The 24,104-nt window shown below is 47.8% G+C and overlaps 1 protein-coding gene across 1 annotated transcript in view; it reads left to right on the forward strand.

The window, feature by feature from the left end:
- VDR (vitamin D receptor) overlaps positions 1-24,104 on the forward strand; it is a 62,835-nt gene that overhangs the window by 13,463 nt on the left and 25,268 nt on the right. The window contains exons 2-3 of the mRNA XM_049783220.1: positions 8,898-9,045; positions 21,479-21,609. Of these exons, the coding sequence (XP_049639177.1) occupies positions 8,900-9,045; positions 21,479-21,609 (277 nt within the window). The 5' untranslated portion in view covers positions 8,898-8,899. The remainder of the gene's footprint in view (positions 1-8,897; positions 9,046-21,478; positions 21,610-24,104) is intronic.

Raw genomic sequence — 24,104 nt, forward strand, 5'->3', positions numbered from 1 at the left:
TCCTGCCTCGGGCTTCTTTCTGTTCAGTTCCAAGACCCTGCCTGCTAGTACCCCCTAAAGGGAGACGATGGTGAATTGGGATGAGTGGCCAAAGAGTGGGAGACTGTAGATTGGCTTCTGTGGAGTGAGCCACTAACTCCTGATAGTAAGAGAAATTCACCAAATGTTTTACTAAGACAGTGAGAACCACCTTGGGGGTCTGGGAGGGAACCTGGGGACACTTGTAGAGGAAAGTTGACACTAGTGGTAGTGCCTAAAACACAACTTAGTAAATCACAGTATATCTATATAAAAATTAAAAAATAATCTCCCTCACATTAAAAACAAACCAAATGAAAACCACCTTCTGGAGTAACCTCCAACCACCACCACCACCACTGGGTCATCAGCCATTTACTTAACACCTAACTCCCTATTATCCAGGCAGTCCAAAACAGTGTGGCAGAGCTACTTGGCATTATTCCTATAGGACATTATTCTCCCCCACCCCCCAAAATGACTGAGCCAGGGATGAAGTAGCCTGTCTGTCTTACAGAGCTCCTCACCCTCTGTCCTCAGCCCTTATCATGGGCTGCAAACTCCTCTCCTTAGGCTGCCTTGCCTGACCATATCCTTGCCTTGTGGACATGATCATACCTGCAAAGTAAAGGACTTAAAATTAAATGGACCCCAAATTAACTCCCTCTGTTTCTCCCCCTGAAACCTCACTCACATCTTAAATTACATAGATTTTTCAAAAAATTTTATATGATGATTCATTGGCAGGTGAAGAATGAATTTTTCCCTAATTTGCACCATGGTGCCCCATAATGTTCCCACTGACCCATCCTCCAAGGATCCCGTGGTAAATATATCTTAGATGGATGTGAAGAACTGATCTATTGGGAGTGAAGTCATGGGCTACTGCTTCTGTGCTAAGAAAGATAGTCCTGACCATAGTGCCATCCGGAGAGAGTGGGTCACCTGAGAGACTCTGTAATAGAGAAAATACTCAAATTCAGGCTAGAAAATTAGTCAGAATAATACAGAAGGGATTTAAGGGATCGTTGGACTAGGTGGTAATACTTTCCTTCTGATCTGAAGCTATCCTGAAATGTATCTCTTGGGTTTGATTTTGGATATTACTATATACAGAAATAAATTCCAGGAGCCAGAACAATAGTATTGTGGGTAGGGTGTTTGCCTTGCAGGCATCTAACCCAGGTTCAGTCCCTGGTATCTCATATGGTTTCTCAAGAACTGCCAGTAATTCCTGTGTGCAGAGCCAGGAGGAAGTACTGCCAGGGGTGGCTCAAAAGAAAAACAAACAAAAAAAACTAAATAAGAATGTAGGAATTTACTACATTCTCACTGTATTAAGAAAACATTATTTAAAGGGGAGACGATGAGACCCGATTTCCTCATCATCACCATATCCAGTTGTTTCTGGAATGTAAGACTAAGGTTGTTTTGGGGAGAAAAAGAAGTATGAGTGTATGTTGGGGGTGGTGAAGAAAGGCCGTCATTCTAGCTGACGACGCTATAATTTTGCCCAAGCTGGAATAAATTGCTGACAAATAAAAAGGAAGGTCGGCCACACTCACTGTTCAGGCTCTCTCTGTGAGCCAAACAGAAAGGCTAATGAGATGAAAAGCAGCGAGAGAAGGCACGTAAGCACATGTGCAGCTGTAGCCAGAAGAACACACACGGGCTGTCCTGTCTATTCCAGAGAACAGCCGTCACACAGTTGACTCCATGTGCTCCAAGTTTAGAGAAACAAAGAATTTTCTCTTGTCCTCTGCTCTTAGAAATCTTATTGGAAGAAATGAGAGCTTTGAGCTAATATCTAACTAAGAACCTGGTTATGGCACCAGCCCAGCAGGGGGACCCTCCCACCCCCCATGTCCTTCTCCATGAAGAGTCACATCCCTTATTGGGCAGTGGGTGGCTCCCTCTATCCTACTGGGGTTCCCCTGGTCAGGGAGAAAGTTCAGCTCTGACCTCATGGGATTCAGGTCTTGGCTTTGCACATTTCAAAGCTGAGAAAGATGGCAGAGGTCAGAGACCTTGTCCACAGTTTCTCCTCCTGCCGAATGCCTTTACTAGTGCCCAGAACCCCAAGGAGGGCTCAGTGAATATGGTGGACTTCAGTGGAACTCTCTCATCCTGGCTTCCCTGGAACACCCCACAGCCACCATCCAACAAGATAGCAGTAAGTGAGACTGCTGGGATGGATACCTATCAAAAGGAAGTCTCTCGAAAGGGAGCCTAGGTCATGCGAGCTGACAGACATGTGTAGGAGAGGCGGTGTTTGTGGCTTCGATGACTGGAAGGAAATATGTTATCTCATTTCTCGCTAAGGCAAGTTCAGGGCTGAGGTCATGCTCAGGCGGGTTTGATGTGGGGTGCAGACCCGAAAGGAATGGAAGCCGGGGCTCCCTTCTACTTCCTCAGACCACTTTTTCAGACTCAGCACTAGGGGACTGAGTCCTTGAAATTCTGACACACAAAAGGGCTGCTGGGTGTGGGGTGAGCCTACAAGCAACAGAGTGGGATGTGCTCTGTACTCTGAACATAAATTGAGGGTTCTGTGGGGTGTTGTATGACGTGGGAAACAGGGTGGTGTTTAGTGGGGTTTTTCCACTTCTCTCTCTTTTTTTCTTATCTTTAATGAGATCCTTCACCTTTGTTCACATCCTGCATCCCTGGGTCTATAAGCTAATTTTATTTTTGGTTTTTGGGCCACACCCGGTGATGCTCAGGGGTTACTCCTGGCTATGCACTCAGAAATCACTCCTGGCTTGGGGGACCATATGGGATGCCGGGGGATCGAAATGCGGTCCCTCCTAGGTCAGCACGTGGAAGGCAGACATCCTACCGCTTGTCCCACTGCTCCAGCCCCCCTATAAACTAAGTTTAAGATAATGTTTTCTGAAAGGAATATCTGCACAGCTGCATACAGGGGAGAGGCCCATGTGACAACAGGGTCTTTCCAGATTAGAGGGATAGGCTGACCAAGGGAAAGGCATGCTGACCAAGGCCTCTTTCAGCCCATCTCAGGGTGCAGGAAATTACTATGAATGTCCCTCCTCCCAACTTGTGGATTGTCCTCTTGATTCAGCTCAACAGAACTGAAGGGTGTCCAAGGCGTAGGGTGGGAGAAATGACTGAGAGCGACAGCTAAGCTGCCTGGCTTCCAATCCAGGCCCTGAAGACAATCAATGTCTCTGTGCCTTGGCTTTCCCACGCCTAAAAGAGGGGTGATAACAGTACCCGCCCAACAAGGTTGTTGTGAAGATTAAATGAGTGAGCGTATGTGCAGGACTTGGCACAGCGGCTGAGTGTCTGTGTGGTGATTATCTGCAAGGGAGGACGTGGCAGGAGCACAGTGAAGCACGCCACTCCATCCACCCTGGGACCTTCGGCAGGTCACTCGAGTGCTCTGGGCTGGGGTGCGGCTCTGGTGTCACAGGGCTACTCTTCAGCAACCAGCTCTAGAAGGAGGCTTGGGTGAGGACATGAGGCCAGAGCTGAGCAGTTGGCGCCTAGTAGGGCCTCATATACTTAAAAAAACTACAAGGCGCTGATATACCTGGATCTGGCTGCTAAAAACCTTACACGTCCAGGATAAGAAAACAATCATTGGGGCCAGGATGATAGTACAGCAGGAAAAGCGTTTGCCTTGCACATGGCTAACCTAGGGTTTGGTTCTCAGCACCCCATACGGTCCTCTGAGCACCATCAGGAGTGATTCCTGAGTGCAGAGTCAGGAATAAGCCCTGAGCATCACCGAGTATGGTCCACAAACAAAATAAGAAAATAATCATCCTCTCTGTACCCACTTGGCCTCGTCGTCTGTCTGTCTGTCTCTAAATGTGGACAACCTGGTCTGAATGTGGCTAGAAGTGGGGAGGCTGAGATTCTGCCCTTGGTGACTCATCCTGTCACAAAACCCAGGGGGTCTGGCCCCCCTCAGCCTTCTCCCCTTCTCTGAGGCCAGGGGTATCAAGAATGTCTGGGGAAGAGCTAAAAGTGGCAGAGAACATCCTGTTGGAAAGCTGCGCATCGCTGTCTTTACCCCCGCGACACATGTCCCACCCCCACCCATGCCATGTCTCCACACAAATCCCAGACACCGGGCTTTGGAACAGGCCCAGAACTCCAGGGCCCATACGGCCATCCCAGCCGGCACAGAACCACTTCCCCGGGGCTCCTTTGCACTCTAGTCAGGGTGGCGGGCTCCTTCCTGTGCTCAGTGGCCCACAGACTACCTACTCTCTGCTCTTCCCAGCATCCTACAAGGGCATACCTGGGAGTGGCCTTAAAAATAAGCCCGTGGCCCCTGCTGCTGTGGAAGGAGGAGCGCCCAGAGCAGGAAGGCTGCTGCCCCTCCTCGCCAACTTCCTGAGCTGCCCTAACTCCCTGATGCCCATCTCACCTCACCCACCTGTGGTGTCATGGCAGATGTGCCTCCAGCAAGTCACATCCCCCAAGGTTCAGTCCCTGCTGTGTGGATTCTCATTGGCGTCTGGGACTGGCTTTGAGGTCCAGACTGAGTGGAAGCTGAATGTCTCTCCCCTTCCATTTCTGTGGGATGGGATGGTACTATTGCCATGTGTCATGTCATATGGGCTCCTTGTCCTTCATCATAACATTGTCAAATAAGCGAAACACTATGGACTGATTTGGTTAATATTCCTCTACACACATACACACACACACACACACACACACACATTTTATTTGTCTTCATTCCTCTTTTTCTAACCAAATCCACTGAATCTCCTGAGTGCCACAGACTCACTCTGTAGCAATGAGATGATGACCTGGGGTTGCGACATCTCAGCTGACTTGGGGTTAAACCACAAGCATCCTAGAGAATGTCCCTTACTGCTCCACAGTGGTTTGGGGCTTCAGGGGCCCCTGCCCACATCTTGACTGTGGGACGCTGCAGATGCCTAGACCTTGACCTTAAAATGGGTTACAGGAACAGTGTTGGCAAACTCAGGGGCAGTCTTTCTTGTTAATTGTTTTAAAGTACAGAATGTTTTGTGGACCCAGACAGACATATAACTCATAAAATAGTGATTTAAAAAAGAAGAAAGACCAAAAAGATCATGTACCTACCAGACCTAGAAATAGAACCGAGTTGTTTAATATTTTCTGCTGTCCCAGTTCTAATCTTACCCTCCCCCCCTCAAAATTCTATAACAAATCTGTACATGTCTCTTTCTCTGCAGTTTATTTATTTATTGGTTGTAGGTGTTTGGTTGTTTGTTTGTTTGTTTTTGAAGTTATACTCAGCAGTGCTCAGGGCTGACTCCTGGCTCTGCAGTCTAGGATCACTTCTGGTAGTGTTTAGGAGACCGTATATAGTGATGGAGCTGGAACCCAGGTCAACCACATGTAAGACCGTAACTGCTGAAAGGGGCTCTTACTATGGCGCCTATGTATTGGTTTTCAGGACATGTCCTACTCTGTGTTCAGGATCAATCTTGGTGGTGTTCAGTGGACTCTCTGCAGTGCCCGGTATCAAACTGAGGTGGGCCACCTGCAAGGCAACCTTAACCTCAAGTACTATTGCTTCATAGTTAATGGTGAACAATCAAAGGTGAACAGAAAAGGCAACCGAGTTTTTATTATTGTTGTTTTGTTGTTGTTATTGTTGTTGTTATAAAGACTTAGTAACAGAAAAGCTGAAGGAGAAAGGGCTGTGTCTGGATCCCTTTGGAAATGACAGTGCCCCATTCGTATCTGCTCTTGCTTTCCTTGAATTGAAACTCTTTATGGAACTTGAAACGAAATTAGGTATAATAGGCTGTGTGTTTCATAATCATCATTGCTAGTCTTCCTCCTCAAGGTATGGCTTCTCTGAGGCTCCTTTGTGGTTGTTTTTATTGTTTTTAATTTTTAATTCCTTTATTTAAGCACTATGATTACAAATATGTTTTTACTTGGGTTTCAGTTATAAAAAACAAGAACACCCCCCTTCACCAGTGCAACATTCCCACCACCAATGCCCCCGTCTCCATCCTCCCCCTCACCCCTCCCTGTATTCAAGACAGGCATTCTACTTCTCTCGTTCACTACCATTGTCATGATAGTTGTCAGTGTAGTTATTTCTCTAACTGAACTCACCACTCTCTGTGGTAAACTACATATCATGAGCCAGTCCTTCCAGCCCTCATCTCTACTGTCTTTGGGCATTATTCCAATAATGTCTTTTATTTTTCTTAAAATGTGAGTGAGACTATTCTGTGTCTATCGCTCTCCCTCTGGCATATTTCACTCAGCATAATAGTTTCCATGTCCATGCATGTATAGGAAATTTTCATGACTTTATTTTTCTGATGGCTGCATAGTATTCCATTGTGTATATGTACCATATATACACACTCATCTGTTGTTAGGCATCTGTGTTATTTCCAGATTCTGGCTTTTGTAAATAGTGCTGCAATGAATATAGGTATGCAGAAGGCATTTTTGTGTTGTGTTTTTGTGTTTCTAGGGTATATCCCTAGGAGTGGTATAGCTGGATCATACGGTAGCTCAATGTCCAGTTTTTTGTTTGTTTGTTTGTTTGTTTGTTTGGGGCTATACCCAGTGATGCTCAGGAGTTACTCCTGGCTATGTGCTTAGAAATCACTCCTGGCTTGGGGAACCATATGGAATGCTGGAGGATCGAGTCGCGGTCCATCCTAGGCTAGCATGCGCAAGGCAGACACTCCTTACCACTTTGCACCACTGCTCCTGCCCCAGTGTCCAGTTTTTTGAGGAATCTCCATATTGTTTTCCATAAAGGCTGGACTAGACAGCATTCCCACCAGCAGTGAATGAGAGTTCCTTTCTCTCCACATCCAACCAGCACTGATTATTCTTTTGTTTGTTTGTTTGTTTTGTTTTTGGGTCACACCTGGCGATGCTCAGGGGTTACTCCTGGCTCTCTGCTCAAGAAATCACTCCTGTCAGGCATGGGGGACCATATGGGATGCCAGGATTCTAACCACCGTTGGTCCTGGGTCGGCGCTTGCAAGACAAACTCCCTACTGCTGTACTATCTTTCCAGCCCCACTGATTGTCCTTGTTCTTTGTGATGTGTGCCAGTCTCTGTGGCGTGAGATGGTATCTGAGGCTCATTTGTAAAGAGTGAAATAATAGTAGTAGCACTCAGCCCTGTAAGGAATATGAAGATGAAATAGGAGTCTTGTGTCCTTTGTTAAGCCAACCCCAGCAGACATCCTGGGCAGTCTTCATAAATAAGGACAGAGATTGTCCAGGGTCAGGCACTTCCCTTTTATCCCACTGATCCTGGTTCAAATGGGGTCACCACACATGGTTCCTGAGCACCACCAGAGGTCACTCCTGAGCACAGAGCCAGAAATCGCCCCTGAGCTCTACACAAGCTCTGGAAAGAAAACAAAAAGATACTCAGAGCCATCTGAGTATCTGAGTACATCTCTCCACTGCCTTTCACCTCAGGGTGGGCGCCCAGGTGACTGTGGTGTGCAGCGGTAGGGAAGGCACTTATGCCCTCACACCTGCTTTCTCTCACCTCTCCTTTCCCCTGAGAAGAATCCCTGAACCATCGTGATGCTTAGGAGGACTCAGACACCAGTGGGAGGCAGCAGAATCTCAAACTATTTGGGGGTAGCCTGAGGTACCCAGACAGACAAGAGGTCAGAATCAGAAGAGCAAGTGAAGCGAGGGCCCAGTGTGCCTCCTTGTGTGAAAAAATTCCCAAAGTAGTTAATGCTGCTCACTGTTTTCTTTGTTCTGCCTGGCTCATCTGCTCCATCTTCAGGCAATAATGTCTCTTTATGAAAAACATCCCCGGTTGACTCAGGTGTGACCTGGATCTGGGATGTCTGAGCACATATTGCCCACATCATCCCTTTTGAGATGTGGACTTCCATGCTTTCCTATTTTCTTACTTAAACTGTGAGATGTGCACTGGGGCTCTCTCTTGAGTGAGCTATTTTCTCTTTCTTATCCTCTTCCTCTCCTTCCTCAGAACCCAAATAGAATCTTTTCCTACTTCCAAAAAAAAGAGACCAAAAACCATCCCCTCATTATTCTGTTATCAGTCTCTGGTTCACATTCCCCAGAAGTCCCTTCAAAGCACCATGTTAAACTTATATTGAAGCAGACCTTGATGGTCTTGGCAGAAGGACAGCAGGGTTTCTAGGTTGTCATCCCTGGGCCAGTGGCCGGGAGGAGCAGGGAATCGCTGGGCTCTGACATGGAATGTACTCTTTTCTGCACCTCCTCAAGAAAAGAGGGGGGGCAGAAGAGGGACCTTATTTTCTCTCAGAGGGTAGGCAGGGCAGGAGAGAAGCCTCTGGTCTGCTGTAGTTCTGCTGCTAAGCAGAGGCCAGCACTGCACTCCTGCTCACGCGTCATCTGCACACCCTCAAATGTCAATCCGTTTTCTTCAGACAGAGATGGTGGAGTCTGAGAGGCCAAACATACCCCTGGTGCTGCACTGGCAGCCTTTGAATCCTTATGGCTCAAAACTTGCAAAAAGCTGCTTCCCCATTGGGAAGAGAGCCCTTTAATATCTTCAGTGCCCACAGCCACTGACGATCAGGAGAGGTGGTGGAACCTCCAGAAAAAAGGGCGCCAAAGAAATCCTGATCAGGGCCCAGGGAGATAGCACAGCGACGTTTGCCTTGCAAGCAGCCGATCCAGGACCAAAGGTGGTTGGTTCGAATCCTGGAGGAGTAACCCCTGAGAACCTCCAGGTGTGACCCAAAAACCAAAAAAAAAAAAAATCCTGATCAGACCCTGACTCTGAGTTGCTATTGAGCTTCACCAAACTCCTTGGCACTATGAGGGTACGGGGGGGGGGGGGGTAAGGAGACCAGTAGGTTCTGGCATTGACTTGACCCCCTGATCAACTATGCTCTGTCTTCTTGCAGGGATGGAGGCCATGGCGGCCAGCACGTCCCTGCCTGACCCTGGCGACTTTGACCGAAACGTGCCTCGGATCTGTGGGGTGTGTGGTGACAGAGCCACTGGCTTCCACTTCAATGCTATGACCTGTGAAGGCTGCAAAGGCTTCTTCAGGTGAGTGTCTTCTGAGGAATGGGCCCAGGAGAGGAGGCAAGAGTCTGCTGGATGAGAACCCCTGAGTTTTCCAGGTCGCTATCCTTGCTAATCCCAAATTTCACAGATACTGGAGGCTGCTGGGCTGTGGGGAGTGGGAATATTTTCTTCCTCCCCACCTTCCAGACTCAACTGGGTGTGAGGGCCCTTTCAGAGATTGTCCTCTTAAGTGTTCTCTGTAAGGCCCCATCTTTCCCATTTCCACTTGGATCCAAGGTCCCCTGTACCCTCTTCAGGAGTGAGCCTCTTACACAGGCAGCAGATCCTTGGGGGAGCACAAGAATGTGACCTGAGCACTCACCCGGCCATCCAACTTGGACTGATTTGGGGACAGAGTGATAATACAATGGATGGGGTGCTTGCCTTGCATTTAGCTAACCTGGGTTCAATCCCCAGCATCCTCCTGAGTCCACTAGAGATGATTCCTGAGCACAGCCAGATGTAGCCCCAAACTAAAACAAAACAAACAAATACAACAACAAAAATAAATTGAACTGCATCTTGGAATCAGGAATATTGCAGCCCTTCTGGGCTTCCATACTTAATCTGTGGCAATATCTTCACCTATGGCTGGTCTGCCCCAGGTTAGAAAACCAACCTGAGGATGTGCAGGCATTGTCAGTCATGGAGTCACATTCTTGATTGGGGTGGGGTGGGGAGGACGGTTCCCCCACCAGCAACCTTTGCAACTCTTTGCAAGTTAGCCAGAATTGAGTAGGACAAAAAGAATGGGGCAAGTACTGAGAAAGTCCAAGGATGAAAGCCGGAAAGGGAGGACAGGAAAGTGATAAACTGCAGGATCTAACTGGGAACCAGGAGAAATTAACATTTGGTTACTGGAAAGAGAAGAGAGAGAGGTTGGAAAATAGATAGCCAAAGAGAACCTGTTGTATAATCAGAGGCTGGATCATGTAAAGTGAAAGTCAGAGCTTTAGCAGCTCAGAGAAGAAAGAGTAAACCAGGTCCCCGGCAAGGACATGGAGATGGACCTGCTTCCCTGAGCTCAGCTTCGAAGGCAGAGTGAATCAAAGCCAAGACTCTCTTCCAACTCAGTGACTGCCAACTCCATACAGATGTAGATTCCGCACTTATCTAGACTTTATCTCCAGAGCCAGAGACCCCAGAGCAGGATTGCAGAGGGTGCTAATTGGCTGTGTGGCCTGGTGCAGGTGGCTGCTTGACTTCCTAGCAGGCTGTTCCCCAGTTTGAGAACCAGACCAACAACATCTTTGACTCCCAGTCCTGTTGTCACGTCTCTGACCTACAGCCCGTCCTTCTTGATGGGTGGCTTTTCCAGAACCTCTCTAAGTGTTCCAGATACCACCTGGACCTTTTTGTGCCAAAGCCTGGAGAGTAAGGAGCTACCAGCTGAGTGATAATGGGAACATCTGGACACTTACAACAGGCCAGCTTCCTATCATAAAACCAGTCAGAACCGTGGGAGTTGGTGTGCTGGTAAAAGAACCATCCATCGTATGTTCTGTTCAAATCTGGTCTTGGGGTTTAGTTTTTGGGTCACACCCAGTGATGCTCAGAACTTACTCCTAATTCTGTGCTCAGGGAATCACTCCTGGAGGTGCTCATGGGACCATATGGGGTGTCTCGTGTCAAACCCGGTTGTTCATGTGTAAGGCAACATCACACCAGCCTCTGTTCAAATCTATGACTTCTCTGTTTTAGTTACATCCACTAACCACTTGGGTGTGTTGGTATCTGACTTCTCTGCTAGATCGTTGGCCTGAGGGTTAACAGGAGAACTTATATACATGCTTTTAAGAATGTGAAGTTCATTATACACGCCATTTTGGATTCCAGTGCGTTAATACTGGTGCCCTCAGTACTGATGCCCTTAATGGAACCCTGCCTTAATAAACGCAAATCTCTCTGGCCCTCCACCCTCCTTTTGTGGGGTTTTATTTTGTTTAAGCGGCACCCAACAGTGCTCATGGTTTACTCCTGGATCTGTGTTCAAGCCCAGGTCAGCTGCAGGCAAAGCAAGTACCTCACCTACTGTGATATTTCTTTATTTCCCTTTTTTTATTTCTGCACACATTCACCTCCTGACTTAGGTGTCTGAGTGTTCTGTCACCTGTCACACAGTGACTTGTACTCAGACATTGCTCCTGATGGGACTTAGGAGACAATCTAGGTCAGCCCACAGGCAAAGCAAATACCCTGCCTGCTGCACTATTGCTCCAGTCCTTCATCAGAGTCCAACCAGCCTTTAAGAATCAGGCACTGGGCTCCGAGGAAAATTGACCATGTCAACAGATTCTCACCCATGAAATCTTCCTGACCTACAGCTCCAGAGTTTAAAGCATCTCTTGTACACACACACACACACACACACACACACACACACATACACAAACACACACACACACCTTCTAGTTCTCTGTCCTACCAGGGCATTGGTACCACACCCACCTGGGATTCAGCTTTGAGTGATGGGACCCTTCAGAATGTACATGAAGGACATGTGGGGGCTGAACTCCTCAATGGAGTGTTTCTAAGCCCTGAGCTCCTGTGTTTCCTTCATCAGACACACCACTAGACTGTGAATTCTTGTAACCAGACTGGGTTTAGGCACCTGGTTGGAGAGAAACGGGTCACCTATGCAAAATGTGGGAAAGCAAATAGACAGGGACAACAGGTTTGGGTGTTCATGTCACCACAGACTAACAAGATAGTTGTGTTGCCTGTGGGTACATTATGCTGTTATAATCGACCCTCCAACCCTTTCTCAGTAGTCCCGGAGAGATTAGTGCTGGCTGAAGGTCACACCACAGGCTGCAAGGCCTGGTACTATGGCAGCAGACTTGTTAGTCAGCCCTATTATCTTTCCTCTTCTATCATGATGTGAGTCAGTCAAGCTTTCTGGAGCACCAACATTTCTATTATTGTTTGGTTTGAACTTTGTTTGCTAAACACACACACACACACACACACATACACACACACACACACACAAACACACACACACACACAGAGTCAGTTCTCAAAGTTTACAGATTCGTTGTTTGCAAATTTGCATGGCTATTAAAATTGATTGGTAGACCCCCAAATCAATACTTAAAGTGCTTCTCTGGTCATTTATGAACCTGTATGAAATTGTGAAATATTAAAAAAAAAAAAAAGAAATTGTGAAATATCTACAGCTTTCCATGCATGCTTTCCCAACTGAGGTCAAGCAAAGCTGCACTCTGCCTTCCGTTGAACCTGTAAACCTCACGGTCTCTTTGTTGTCATTTTTTGTTTGCTTTAGTTTTGAATGTGTTTTGCTTTTGTATGTGTGCTTTTCTATGGTGGTTTCACTGTTGAAGCTGGGCCCCAAGCTGTGGTGCGGCGCTTTGTCCAGTGTTCCTAAAACTGGAATGTGCTATAGCAAGAGATTAACATATATCAGCTAAGCTTCATCCAGACAGGCACCATAGTGCTGCTGGGTCTTGGGTTTCATGGTAAGGAATTAACACTGTCTATTAAGGTGTCCTTAAGAAAAAACCACATGGGGCAGCAAGTTATATATTTACTGAGTGAGGAAGTTGTTGGGACTGGAAGCTCACAAAACTCCCCCCTGTGAAGACTTGAGGGAAATTGGGTTCATAGGTGGAGGGAAGTGGACACTGGTGAGGGGACTGATGTTGGAACATTGTACACCTGAAACGGAATCATGACTTCTAAATGCATAATGATTCAATTAAAAATAAATTAAAAAATAAAAATAAAATAGACTAAACAAATAAGCAAAATCCCCTCCACCTCCACCCCACTGATTGATTGTCCCTTAAGACCAGTGGCCCAGTATTCATTGACAGTGTTCACGATGAGTTTAGCTACTCACCAGATTCTTGCTATTCTAATAACAAGAATGTGAAAATAGAATGTCTCCTCTTCTAGAATGCCCCTGCCTCCAACTCTGCTTCTCCTTTGCTTCCTCCTCCAAACTCTATTTGGTATTTTTCCATTTCAGTCTTATTTAAACAGTTGCTAAAGAGCCCTACTGTCACTGTCTGTGAAATCCTAATCTGGAGAGGAGGGCTTGTGTCAGCAGTGGGACCTTCTCTGTGGCAGCTGCCACATGCACTTGGGAACACAATGCCAGCCACTCACTCACTTTCATGGTGAGCCTTGAGGAGAGAAGAGTGTCTCTCGGTGTTGTTGGGTCCCTGGCAATTTTCCAAGTCCTAGAGACCAGTAATTTGGTGGTCCTGGAAGATGGGCTGAGAAACATCGTAGTTTTCTGAGTCAGGGCACCTTGAGGCTGTGTTCCCTGAGTTACAAACTGACAGACAGGTGGTGAAATGCTCTTTTGTTCATTTCCCACAAGGATCAACCTCATTAGTTCTGGGCCTGTCGATTCTGGACTGTTGGGAGGGTGCACCTAAAGCTGGCTAATAAGGAGCTAGGAATCTAAGGAATGTGGTCGCTTTCAGGAAATTCCCCAGCTGATGTTGTAGCAGCCATGCTATGAAAGGAAGCAGAGAAATGGAGCAAGTGTTCAAACAGTGACTTCAGACCCAACGTATGGACTAGAAACAGGAGTTAAAACGCTTGTCTTATATGCAGCTGACTGGCTCAGTCCTTGGTACACTGCATAGTCCCCTGAACAACTCTGGGATCGACCTTCAGCAGGGAGAAGCTCTGAACACTGCTGAGTATGGCCAACCTCCCCTTGCCCAAAAAGAAACCAACCTCAAATGTTTGAGGCCTGTGGATGGTTCTGTGACTAAAAACAGCAGCCTTTCAAATGTGAATCCATGAGTTCAGTCCCCAGTGCACTGGAGCATGGTCCCATCAGTTCTGCAGTGTGGGTCTCCTGGTGTCACTAGGCAATCTCCAGTCAGAGGCATACAAGCGCCACAGCTAAGTCCGACTGCCAGTGAGCTCCACAGCTAAGTGTGCAAGCACTGTAACCAAGCTTGCGTGACTCCTGGTCATTGAAAAAACAGCAACAAAGGGCTTAAAGGCACTAGAGTAAAAGGAGAAGAAGGGCAGAGAGGTGCAGGGGTAGGGGCGTGCTATGGACATGAGTGAATGAGTTACTAAGAAGTCAGAATTGTCAGAGAGAACTTTGCCCAGGTCCATTTGGCAACCTGCCTCTCTCCAGAGCCGCCCAAGTGTGAGCAAGGAGGAGGATGAGAGGGTTGTCTACGGATTTAAGAGGAATACTGTTCAGAAGGTTGGGTTGAGGAGTCAGCAGATTTGAGCAGGACGGGAACAGTAGTTACTCCCAGCGCATTGTTCTTGGGGTGCTTGGGGGACCATGCCTTCCCAGAGATAGAACAGGAGCCTCCAGTATGCAAAGCTGGACTCCAGCCTGCTGAGCTATCTACCCTACCCAAGAGATATTTCCTTTTGTCACTCTGCTCTTGAATTGGGGTTTACTTGCATGGACTCATGCTCAACACACCCCATTTCGGGATCTTCCCTGTGCTACATTTGTCTAAGACCAATGGAGAGAAGACAGTTAGGGCTTACCCACTCTTCCAAATGCCCATCTCACAGTCTGACATAGGCCTCTCCAGTTTTTGTGCTACATATGAGTCCATACTATCTCTGCTTTACTCTCTTAGACTTTGGGGACTAAGAGACATTTTTGACTACTCCCCTGGCTTGACTTGATTGGGGTCTGGTGGGTTCCTAATAAGGATGACCATATTATATAATACCAAAGGGTTTGGTATCAAATAAATCTTGACCCTAATCTCAATTTCCACCATCTGCTTGATGTGATGTTAAGCAAGTCGTTGAATGCTTAGTGCTTCACAGGCATGGAAGACTCATTAAGTGGGAGTTAGTGTCATTGTCCCCCTGGATCATCTTAGTTCTCGAAATAGACAGTTTCCTCCCTAGAATCTAAAATGTGGGGATCAGTAGTGATCTCAGAGAAAGATCTCTGAAGCCAGGAGGCTAAAAATCAGACATGAGTGATAATATAGTGGGTAGGACTCTGCCTTTCATGTGCTGACCTGGGTTTGATCCACAGCACCCCATATGGTTTCCTGAACCTGCTAGAATCGATCCCTGAGTGCAGAGCCAGGAGTAAACCCTGAGCACAACATATCTGGTCCAAACTGTTCCCTCCTACCCCCAAAAATATCAGTCATGAAAAAGGAAGTTCCAGATCTTAGAAGGAATTTCTGGGTTCAGAGAAGCCAGGCAGTGGAGAGTATAACATTCCCTGACTACTACATAAATACACATATACATTCGTACATATAGTGTATAAGGTACTACAGTGTATAAAGTAGCAAGGTATTTGGAGTCTCCCTGCTGCAGAGTTCACTGGCCATCACGGTGGGTGTGAGTGGTGGTGTATGCTCGCTGGGTCTCAGATTCTCACAATGGGTAAATATTGCCTTTCTCTGCACCCATCCAGCATCTCTCCCACTGCTCTAGGCAGAGCTTAGAAAGAAAAGCTTAGCCCGCTTTTCTCCCTTCCTTTTACACAGGGCTTACTTTGTGCCAGGTTCTACAGGCCTGATTCCTTTATTTAATCTTTACAATACCCACCGCTGCAGGGCTGTTTCCATTTCATAGATTTGGAAACTGAGTCATGAGGAGATTAAGTCATTTACCCTAGAATACTCATTTGAACTTAAACCTAATAGGTTGATATTACCAAAGCCTGTATTTTTTTTTATTTTAAGGAGTTATAAAGGATGGTGGATTGTTTTTGTTTTTTTATTGGTCAAAAAATAGTTTAAGAAAAAGTGCAGGGGGCCGGAGAGATAGTATGGAGGTAAGGTGTCTGCCTTGCATGTAGAAGGACAGTGGTTGGAATCCTGGCATCCCATATGGTCCCCCGAGCCTGCCAGGAGTGATTTCTGAGCCTAGAGCCAGGAGTAACCCTGAGCATTGCCAGATGTGACCCAAAAACCAAAAAAAAAAAAAAGAAAAAAAGAAAAAAGGAAAGAAACAAAAAAGAAAAAGTGCAGGAACAGAGAGTTAGTATAAATGGCCCCAGCCTAGCTTTCCAGGCAAATGCCCAGGGTTCAAATTACAGTATCACATGACCCTCCTAAAATTGCCAGGAAGAACCCTAGAACACTGATCTGTAAGAAGACATTGAGCTGATGCAAAAAAAAATTTTTTTTAATTTTTAAAAAAGAGGAGAAGGGACCATATAGTATAGGATGTTTTCCTTGCACGAGGCCAACCCAGGTTCAATCCCAGCATCCCATATGGTTTCCCAATCTTGCCAGGAGTGATTCCTGAGTACAGAGCCATGAGTAAGCCCTGAGCATATCGGGTGTGACCCAAAAACAAATAACAAGAAAAGAGGGGTGTGGGAGAGGAAGGATGAGAAGAAGAAGAAAGGTGCGGACAGTTCAAGAGGGCAAGTAAATAGAACTTTGTCTTCTCTCACCCAGTTCTCAGTCCTGGTCTCCTCCCCAGAAGTCGTCACTGTTACCAGCTTGTTCATTCACTTCTGATGTTCTTTTTTACAGAAGTGTGGACTTGTGTGAGCATGTGAGCATGTGTGCCTGTATGTGCGTTCGTACACACTACACTCACTGTTCTCTATTTTTCCACCGTCCCTTCCAATGGATATACAGAGAGAACCAAGGAAGCTAGTTTCCTAGTGATGGACATGCAGACATGGATCTGCCTACACTTCCCCAGACAAAGCTTCAGAAACCATCCTGGAACATGTCTCTCTGGCCCAAAGGACGAGTTCCTGCACAGAGTGAATTCCTGGAAGTGTATTCCTGTGTTGTGGCCCTGTGCACTTCACATGTCATTAGTACCCTAAGTTTCCAGAGAGAGAGAAAGAGAGAGAATGAAAGAAGCAAAACCCTATGTTCTTAAGCCACAATGTTCCTTTATCTTATTGCACTTGGTTTTTAATCCCATTAATTTTTTTTCAGGTTATAGACTACATTTGGGTGTGTTCAGCCCTGTGGCTCTTTGTTCAGGGATCATTATTGGTGGGGCTGGGATTAGGGGCCATATGTGGTGCCTGGCATCCACTGCTCAGGTCAGCTGTATGCACAGCAAGAGCCATAGCCTGGCACTATCTCTCCAGCTGTTTATTCTTATTTTCTTTAATTCACCAATGCATTTACAATTTTTCATGCACCCTCACCACCACGTAGGGTCATTTATAACACCCTCAGGCTATAAAGGGAACTTTGGAGTGTGGGACACTTCAGAGCCTCGGTGGAGGCAAAATGAAAAGAGATGGTCCTTGGCTCCAGGCTTGGAAGGTCTCTGCCGGCACCACGATCTTCTCAAGAAGGACCCTCCAGTCCCAGGTTGAGTCCTTGTCCCTAGTCACTGCATGCTTGTGTGAGTCGCCTATTTCTCCCTTTTGATGAATTGGTCTCTGGCATGAGAAGCAGTCAATGTCCTCTCTCACCCCTGACTTTCTAGAAATTGTGTCTATATTTAGCCTGGTTGCACCACCCTGGCCCCCTTCCTGAGCTGGGGTATAATTGCCAGCCATCCGGAGGATGACAGGGTCCAGACTTGGACGCCGCTGCGGCAACAGGCTCCCATGGAAACTGGAACCTCTTGTTTCTCAAAACCAAACCAGCTCACGGGCAAGTAGCTCCGGGAAGCAGGGACATCAGGGTGTGGAGCTCCACGACAAAGCACAAGCCAGGGCCAGCCAGTCTGGCTGCTCTTACTCTCATGGGTAGAGGCCAGATGACAGCCAGATGTGTGGAAGTGCTCTCCAGAGGTGGGAGGAGGAGGAAGAGCTGGGGCTCAGAAGCCCCAATACCCGTGACCCAGAAACACTTGGGCTAAGCTGGGCACAGCTGAAAGGTCCCCTTTGGGTTCTGGGCTCTGGGCTCCATCAAGGACCTGAGCTGTTGATGGAAGTCAGTTGTGGGGAGCTGCCATCCCCACTCATTGCCCTATTCCAGAGCATGACAGTGCACCTCTGTTTTCTCACTTGAGTTCTCCTGGGTCTGTACTTAAAGGAGTAGAGGAGCCAGCAGGCTACCACATTTGAAAAAAAGAAAATAAAAAAAAATAAAAATAAAAAAAAATAAAAATAAAATTAAAAAAATGAAAAAAAGAAAATAATAATAATAATAATAATAATAGTAATAGGGCCCGGAGAGATAGCACAGCAGCGTTTGCCTTGCAAGCAGCCATTCCAGGATAAAGGTGGTTGGTTCGAATCCCCGTGTCCCATATGGTCCCCCGTGCCTGCCAGGAGCTATTTCTGAGCAGACAGCCAGGAGTAACCCCTGGCAACACTGGGTGTGGCCCAAAAACCAAATAATAATAATAATAATAATAATAATAATAATGATAATAGTAGTCATTTAAGAGCTGTGTAAGTTAATCAGCTGCATTCTGTTTTGCTCACCTAATATGGAGACATACTGCAAGGCTGGTGGACTTCCGGGTGACTGTGACAGAGGGTGGAAAGCACAGGCAGTGTTCTTAGCCCAGGTCTGAACCCTGCTATTAGATGATGTGCCTGACCAGGGGAATTTATTCCATTTTCCTCCCTCTTTCCTTTTCCTCTTTCTGTTCTTTCTTCCTTCCTCTTCTATCCCTTCTTCCTCCCTTCTTTTGTTTTCTTCTTTCCTTCCCTCCCCTTCCTTATTTCTTTCCCTCTGACTTTCCTTCCTTTCCCTCCCTTCTTCCTTGTTATCTTCTCTTCCTTTGATTCTCCATGTATTTTCTCTCTTTTCCTTCTTTTTCCTTAGTCATCTCTCCCTCCTCTTCCTCACCAAATTGTGATCTCCTTCCTTTATCTCAATACTCTTGCACTTCGTACTACAGTTAGTGAATTGTAAGCAAGAACACTGATTTTGCCTCTCTATTTTCTCTTAACACACTTTGCATCCCTACCCCAGCACATCAGTCCACTCCAGTGGTTGGGGGAATTGGGCTGGGTGGCTATCTCCAACTCCTCTCTGAGTGGAAGTCTGGGCTTCAGAGAAATAAAAGAAAGATGGTGACGTTCTAAAACCTTTCCCAGGGCCAGAGCGATAGATAGTACAGAGGTAGTGTGCTTGCCTTACATGTTTGTGTGTTTGCCTGACATGTGTGATTAACCCTTGGTTTGATCACTGGCACCACATCAGATCTTCCAAGCCCTGCCAGGAGTAACCTCTGATTACAGAGCCAGGAATAAACCCCAAGCACCACCAAATGTGGCCCCCAAACAAGAAAACCTTCCTCAAACACCACGCAGGTGCCCAGGCCTGGAGACCCTCAAAGGAGGAAACTCGATGCTCCCAGCTCAGGCTGACAGAGGCCCCAGCTTGTGTGCCTAGAGGAGCCTATTCGCTTTGCTTGTGTCCTTGGCCCGAAGAATTCTCTCTGAGCTAGACAAGATCGTGGGTGGAGGATCTTGTGGCCCATCAACCCCTCGGCAAAGTGCTGGGTTGTTAAAAAAGAAAAGCAGGAAAAGGAAACAACATTTTGCTCTGAATTAGAAGCTTCCGGAGTTTGAGGATGGTCAGTGAATTATGATACTTTTGGTGCTGGGCATTTGTGGGTACAGGTGTAGCCTCAAGAACCACATAGGGGGAAGGAGGGGAAAGCTGGAAGAGGAAGACCAAGGACAGGTCCCGGCATGCATTGAGATGGCCAGTGGGGGCATGCTAGCTCCCTTTTGGCTAATTCTCTACTCTGGACGTCCATAAGAGACAGAGCCTCAGAGAAAAAACTTTCCTATTTCCATAAAGGTGAACAGTCTCAGTTATTACCAAAAGGGCAGAGATGGCCTTTGGGGGTTCTGGAGCCAGAACACCCCTGATAGGTTCATTGTTTCACCCTCCTAGAATCCTGATCTGCTAGTGGGAACCCCCATTAGTGCTTTAACACCGTAAGTTATGGAGATGGAAACAGTAGATTTGATCAAAGAAAAAAAACTCACACTTCACCTCCCTAAATTTCCTGACTTCAGATCCTTTAGTTTTTGCAGAATCATCCCTGCAATTGTGCTCTTCACCTTAGGGGTCCTTCTGTGAGGTGAGGAGGCACACTAATGGACCCCCAAAAGATCTGAGGGTCTGGCCCTAAAACTGCCTGCAGAGTTAATCCCCTGCTCCAGTCAAGTTGGTTTGGCCCCTTATGTCCGTTTGCCTGAGCAAACATGTTCTAAAGAGTGTGGTTGCCCTAAAGCCCAGGAGTGTCCTGGTGAAAGTGACCAGTAGATCACTTTCACCAAGAAATGTACCGAGTGATGATGTCATTGGAGCCGGTGCTATCACCAGCTCTGCTCTTAGGGGAAGTGATGGGCCTGGCCTTTGCTCTGGAGCATGGACATCTCTGCGGCTCAGACGGGGCTGTTGGTGCTATTGCTCCCAGAGTCTCTCTTTCTTTCCCCTGCTAGATCCAGTGCTAGAACGAAAAAGTGAGGTCTTCTGCTGGTCTGGAGACCTGAAGAGGAACCTCCAGAATCAGGGTGATGAAAAGTCTTCAGGGAGATGTCCTCTCTGCAGCCTCCCCCAATCCCATAGAGAGAATATTCTAGAGAATATTCCAGAGAATATTCTAGAATTAGGAGTGTGAGTCCTCAAGCTTTTGAAAGTTTGGATTACACATACTCACAAATACACATACACACACAACACACTACTGCGCATCCTCACACACTCACAAGTTTATATCGAGGACCATTGGGTGGCTGATTTCTAGCGGAGAAACCTTGTGCAGGTCCCTGTGCTTCCGAAACCTTTGCTGTCTCCACCTTTGGGAAAGTTGGGGGCAGAGCTCAGGGCTCAAAGCCCATCATCAGGCCTCTTCCCTTTCTGGGTAGGCTACCTGGATGTCTAAAATTATGCTCAGCTCTCCCTGTCCCTGTGCACTCCTGCCCCTGGGTCTGGGGTGTTCAATGGCCAGATATCTACTCTAAAGGCTTAACTCTGATGCCAGCTTCCTTGCCTCTCATTGTGTGCTGTTAGGCTTAAGGGATGGCTTACTTCGTGGATCTCAGTCTGTTTGGTTTCTTTTGAAATAGTGTAGACAGACCCAACTGGCAGAGCTCAGGGCTTACTCCTGGTTCTTCGTTTAGGGACCACTCCTGGCGGTGCTGGGGAACCATCTAGGATGCCAGGGACTGAACCTGGGTTGGCTGCATGCAAGGCATGCACTCTACTCACTGTACTATTGCTCCAGTCCCATTCGATCTGTTTTTGAATGGTCAGCTAATTCACTCACACATCTGGAACGTCTTCAAGTGGGCAAATGAGTGTACTATAAAGCACACAGAAATAATAAGAGCATAGCAGGCAACAGAAGGAGACTGTAACTGGCACATCTAGTGGGTGTGTCTTGGGGACGATCACCAAGCCTTGGTGGGATAAATGGAGGGAGATCTGGGGGTCTCAAAAGCAGATCTGGGTTCGAAGTCCCTGTGGGCCAGGCTCTGAGGCTGGACGGGGCATGACCCTACAGAGGCCATGTGCTCTCTCCACAGGCGGAGCATGAAGCGCAAGGCTTTGTTCACGTGTCCATTCAACGGAGATTGCCGCATCACCAAGGACAACCGGCGCCACTGCCAGGCCTGTCGGCTCAAGCGCTGTGTGGACATCGGCATGATGAAGGAGTGTGAGTGTTAAGCCTTGTTGGGTGCAGGGCTGCCCTCCTTGGCCTTCCAGCTGCTCTGTCCCTTGAGGCGGCCTGAGGTCTGGCGTGTGGGGGAGATGATAGGGAAAATTGGGGATAGTCCTGAATCAAATGCTGCACCGATGGGGAGAGAGTAGCAATGGTCTCAACTTCCTGTCCAGCTATGGGGCTGAAGGAGAAGACTAACTGGGCTAACTTATAGGTTCAACCCCACCTGTGAAAACATCACTGCAATTTGCACCTGACCAGTGACTTGATCATCAGAGTAGCTCCTAAATTGAGCAGATTCTTGGAGGGCTAACGAGTCAGGCACTCCTTGGGTGTTGATTTAATTATTAATTATAAAGTCTTAGTAGTGGATGGTGGGTGGATGGTGAGGTCTTTCTTTGCCCAACCCAGTGCCTGCAGCCCCTACAGACTGGCGGGTCTGTAGGTATCAGGGTAAGGGCGAGAAAATGACCCACAGCAGTCAGATGAAGTTTCAAGAGACATCCGGCTTTCTTACAAGCTAACCACCATATGCATATCTCACATGTCCTCTAAGCTAACCAGCCTCTCTGCACCCAACCTGTGTTTCTTCTCTACCTGTTGTGTCTTCCTTTCTGCTGCTTCTGACTCTCCCTACTCCCAGGCAACCCCTTAAATTACCAACCACAGACCCCTCCCAGCTGTGGGGCCGTCTCCCTTTCCAGGTGAGATAGGCAGGAATTTGGGGAAGGAGGTAACAGCTGGGTACATACAGGCATGCTTGGCTGGCTCAGGCACTCTCAGCCCCTGTTCACTCCTGTCTGCAATCTACACCCCAAGCCCTGCCAGGCCTCGGTAAAAGGTGCCCAGCAATGCCTGAGGATGCACAGCAGAGTACTCAGATACAAGCCCCTCTGGAAGCCCCTCTTGCTATGGGGACGCAGAGTGTTAATGTGGGTGGGTTGGGATGGAGGGTACTGGGAAGATGCCCTCTGAAAAAGGAAAAGCCACAGACAACACAGCTTAGTGAGTGGGAAAGTTGTTCTTCAATGGATAGGGGTGGGAGGATTCTCTGGGGATAAGAAACAGTCAGAACAGACGCCTTCAGCAGAGCCTCTTCGTCAGGCACAGGCAGAGCCTCCTGTGGGACACAGCCTCCTGTGTGTCCCCTCCTGTGGGACACAGGCCCTCACTCCTGATCACGGGTCCTCAGTCAGCACTGGCAGCTCTGGAAGAAGTTTCCAGGCTGTTGTTCCTCCTCACCCTGGGGGGAGTACAGGCCTGGGCTTGCCGGTGGCTTCCAGCCCAGTTCCTCTGCCCCACCTGCCTGTCCCGACTCTGTTTATCCTGGAGCAGTGGAGCTTCAAGGTCTGGCGTGCCTCCTGGGGCTTCTCACACCTTGGCTCAATGAGGCCTGCCCCTCAGGAGGGACCAGGGTGAGCACCAACAGGATGCCACGTGCACAGCCCTGCCCAGCTCCCTCAGACTCGCAGTCCCCACAGGGCAGAGAGCCTGAGTTCTGAGGCTGCAGCCAATCAAGAACGGCATGGCCTCACCCAGCTGGGGTTCAGGAAACCTCTGCTGAAAGAGTGAGTGCTAAGCAGGGCCAGACTCAACGAGGTCCCAGGGGCGTGTCTGGGTTTCAGGAAGAAGAAACTGCTCTCTCCTCTTAGACCAGGAAGGCCATCTGGAAACCATCTGGGACTCCAAAAGTAAAAGTCAGAAAACCAGCTGGATTCCGATGCCATGTTTGCTCCTGGATCCACCTCGGTTTTCAGAGAGCACTTCAGGCAAGATGGAGAACAGGCCATGACAGGCCATGGGTGAATCAGGGTACTGTGTCCTGAGAACAATAGATGATAGTGGAGAGACACTAGCGATCCAGAGGGGATTCCCAGCCCCAATCCCCGGTTGCCTCTTTGGTGTTTGTTTGTTTGTTTGTTTGGGGACCACACCAAACTTGCTCATGGCTTAATCCTGATTCTATGCCCAGGGAGCACTGTTGGTGGGGCTTGAAGAACCATATATGGTGGCAGGGATTGAACCCAAGTCAGCAGCATGCAAGGCAAGCACCCTACCCTCTGCACTATTTTGTTTTTCTGGTTTTCGGGTCACACCCGGCAGCACTCAAGGGTTACTCCTGGCTCTATGCTCAGAAATAGCTCCTGGGGGGCTGGAGATATAACATGGAGGTAAGGCATTTGCCTCTCATGCAGAAGGTCAGTGGTTCGAATCCCGGCATCCCATGTGGTCCCCTGAGCCTGCCAGGAGTGATTTCTGAGCGTAGAGCCAGGAGTAACCCCTGAGCACTGCCGGGTGTGACCAAAAACCAAAAAAAAAAAAAAAGAAAAGAAAAAAAAAAGAAAGAAATAGCTCCTGGCAGGCCCGGGGGACCATATGGGATGTTGGGATTCAAACCACCATCCTTCTGCATGTAAGGCAAATGCCCCACCTCCATGCTGTCTCTCCGGCCCCCCTCTGCACTATTGCTCCAGTGTCCTCCCAATCAT

This window comes from Suncus etruscus, chromosome 11 (genome assembly GCF_024139225.1).
Source record: "Suncus etruscus isolate mSunEtr1 chromosome 11, mSunEtr1.pri.cur, whole genome shotgun sequence".
NCBI lineage: Eukaryota > Metazoa > Chordata > Mammalia > Eulipotyphla > Soricidae > Suncus > Suncus etruscus.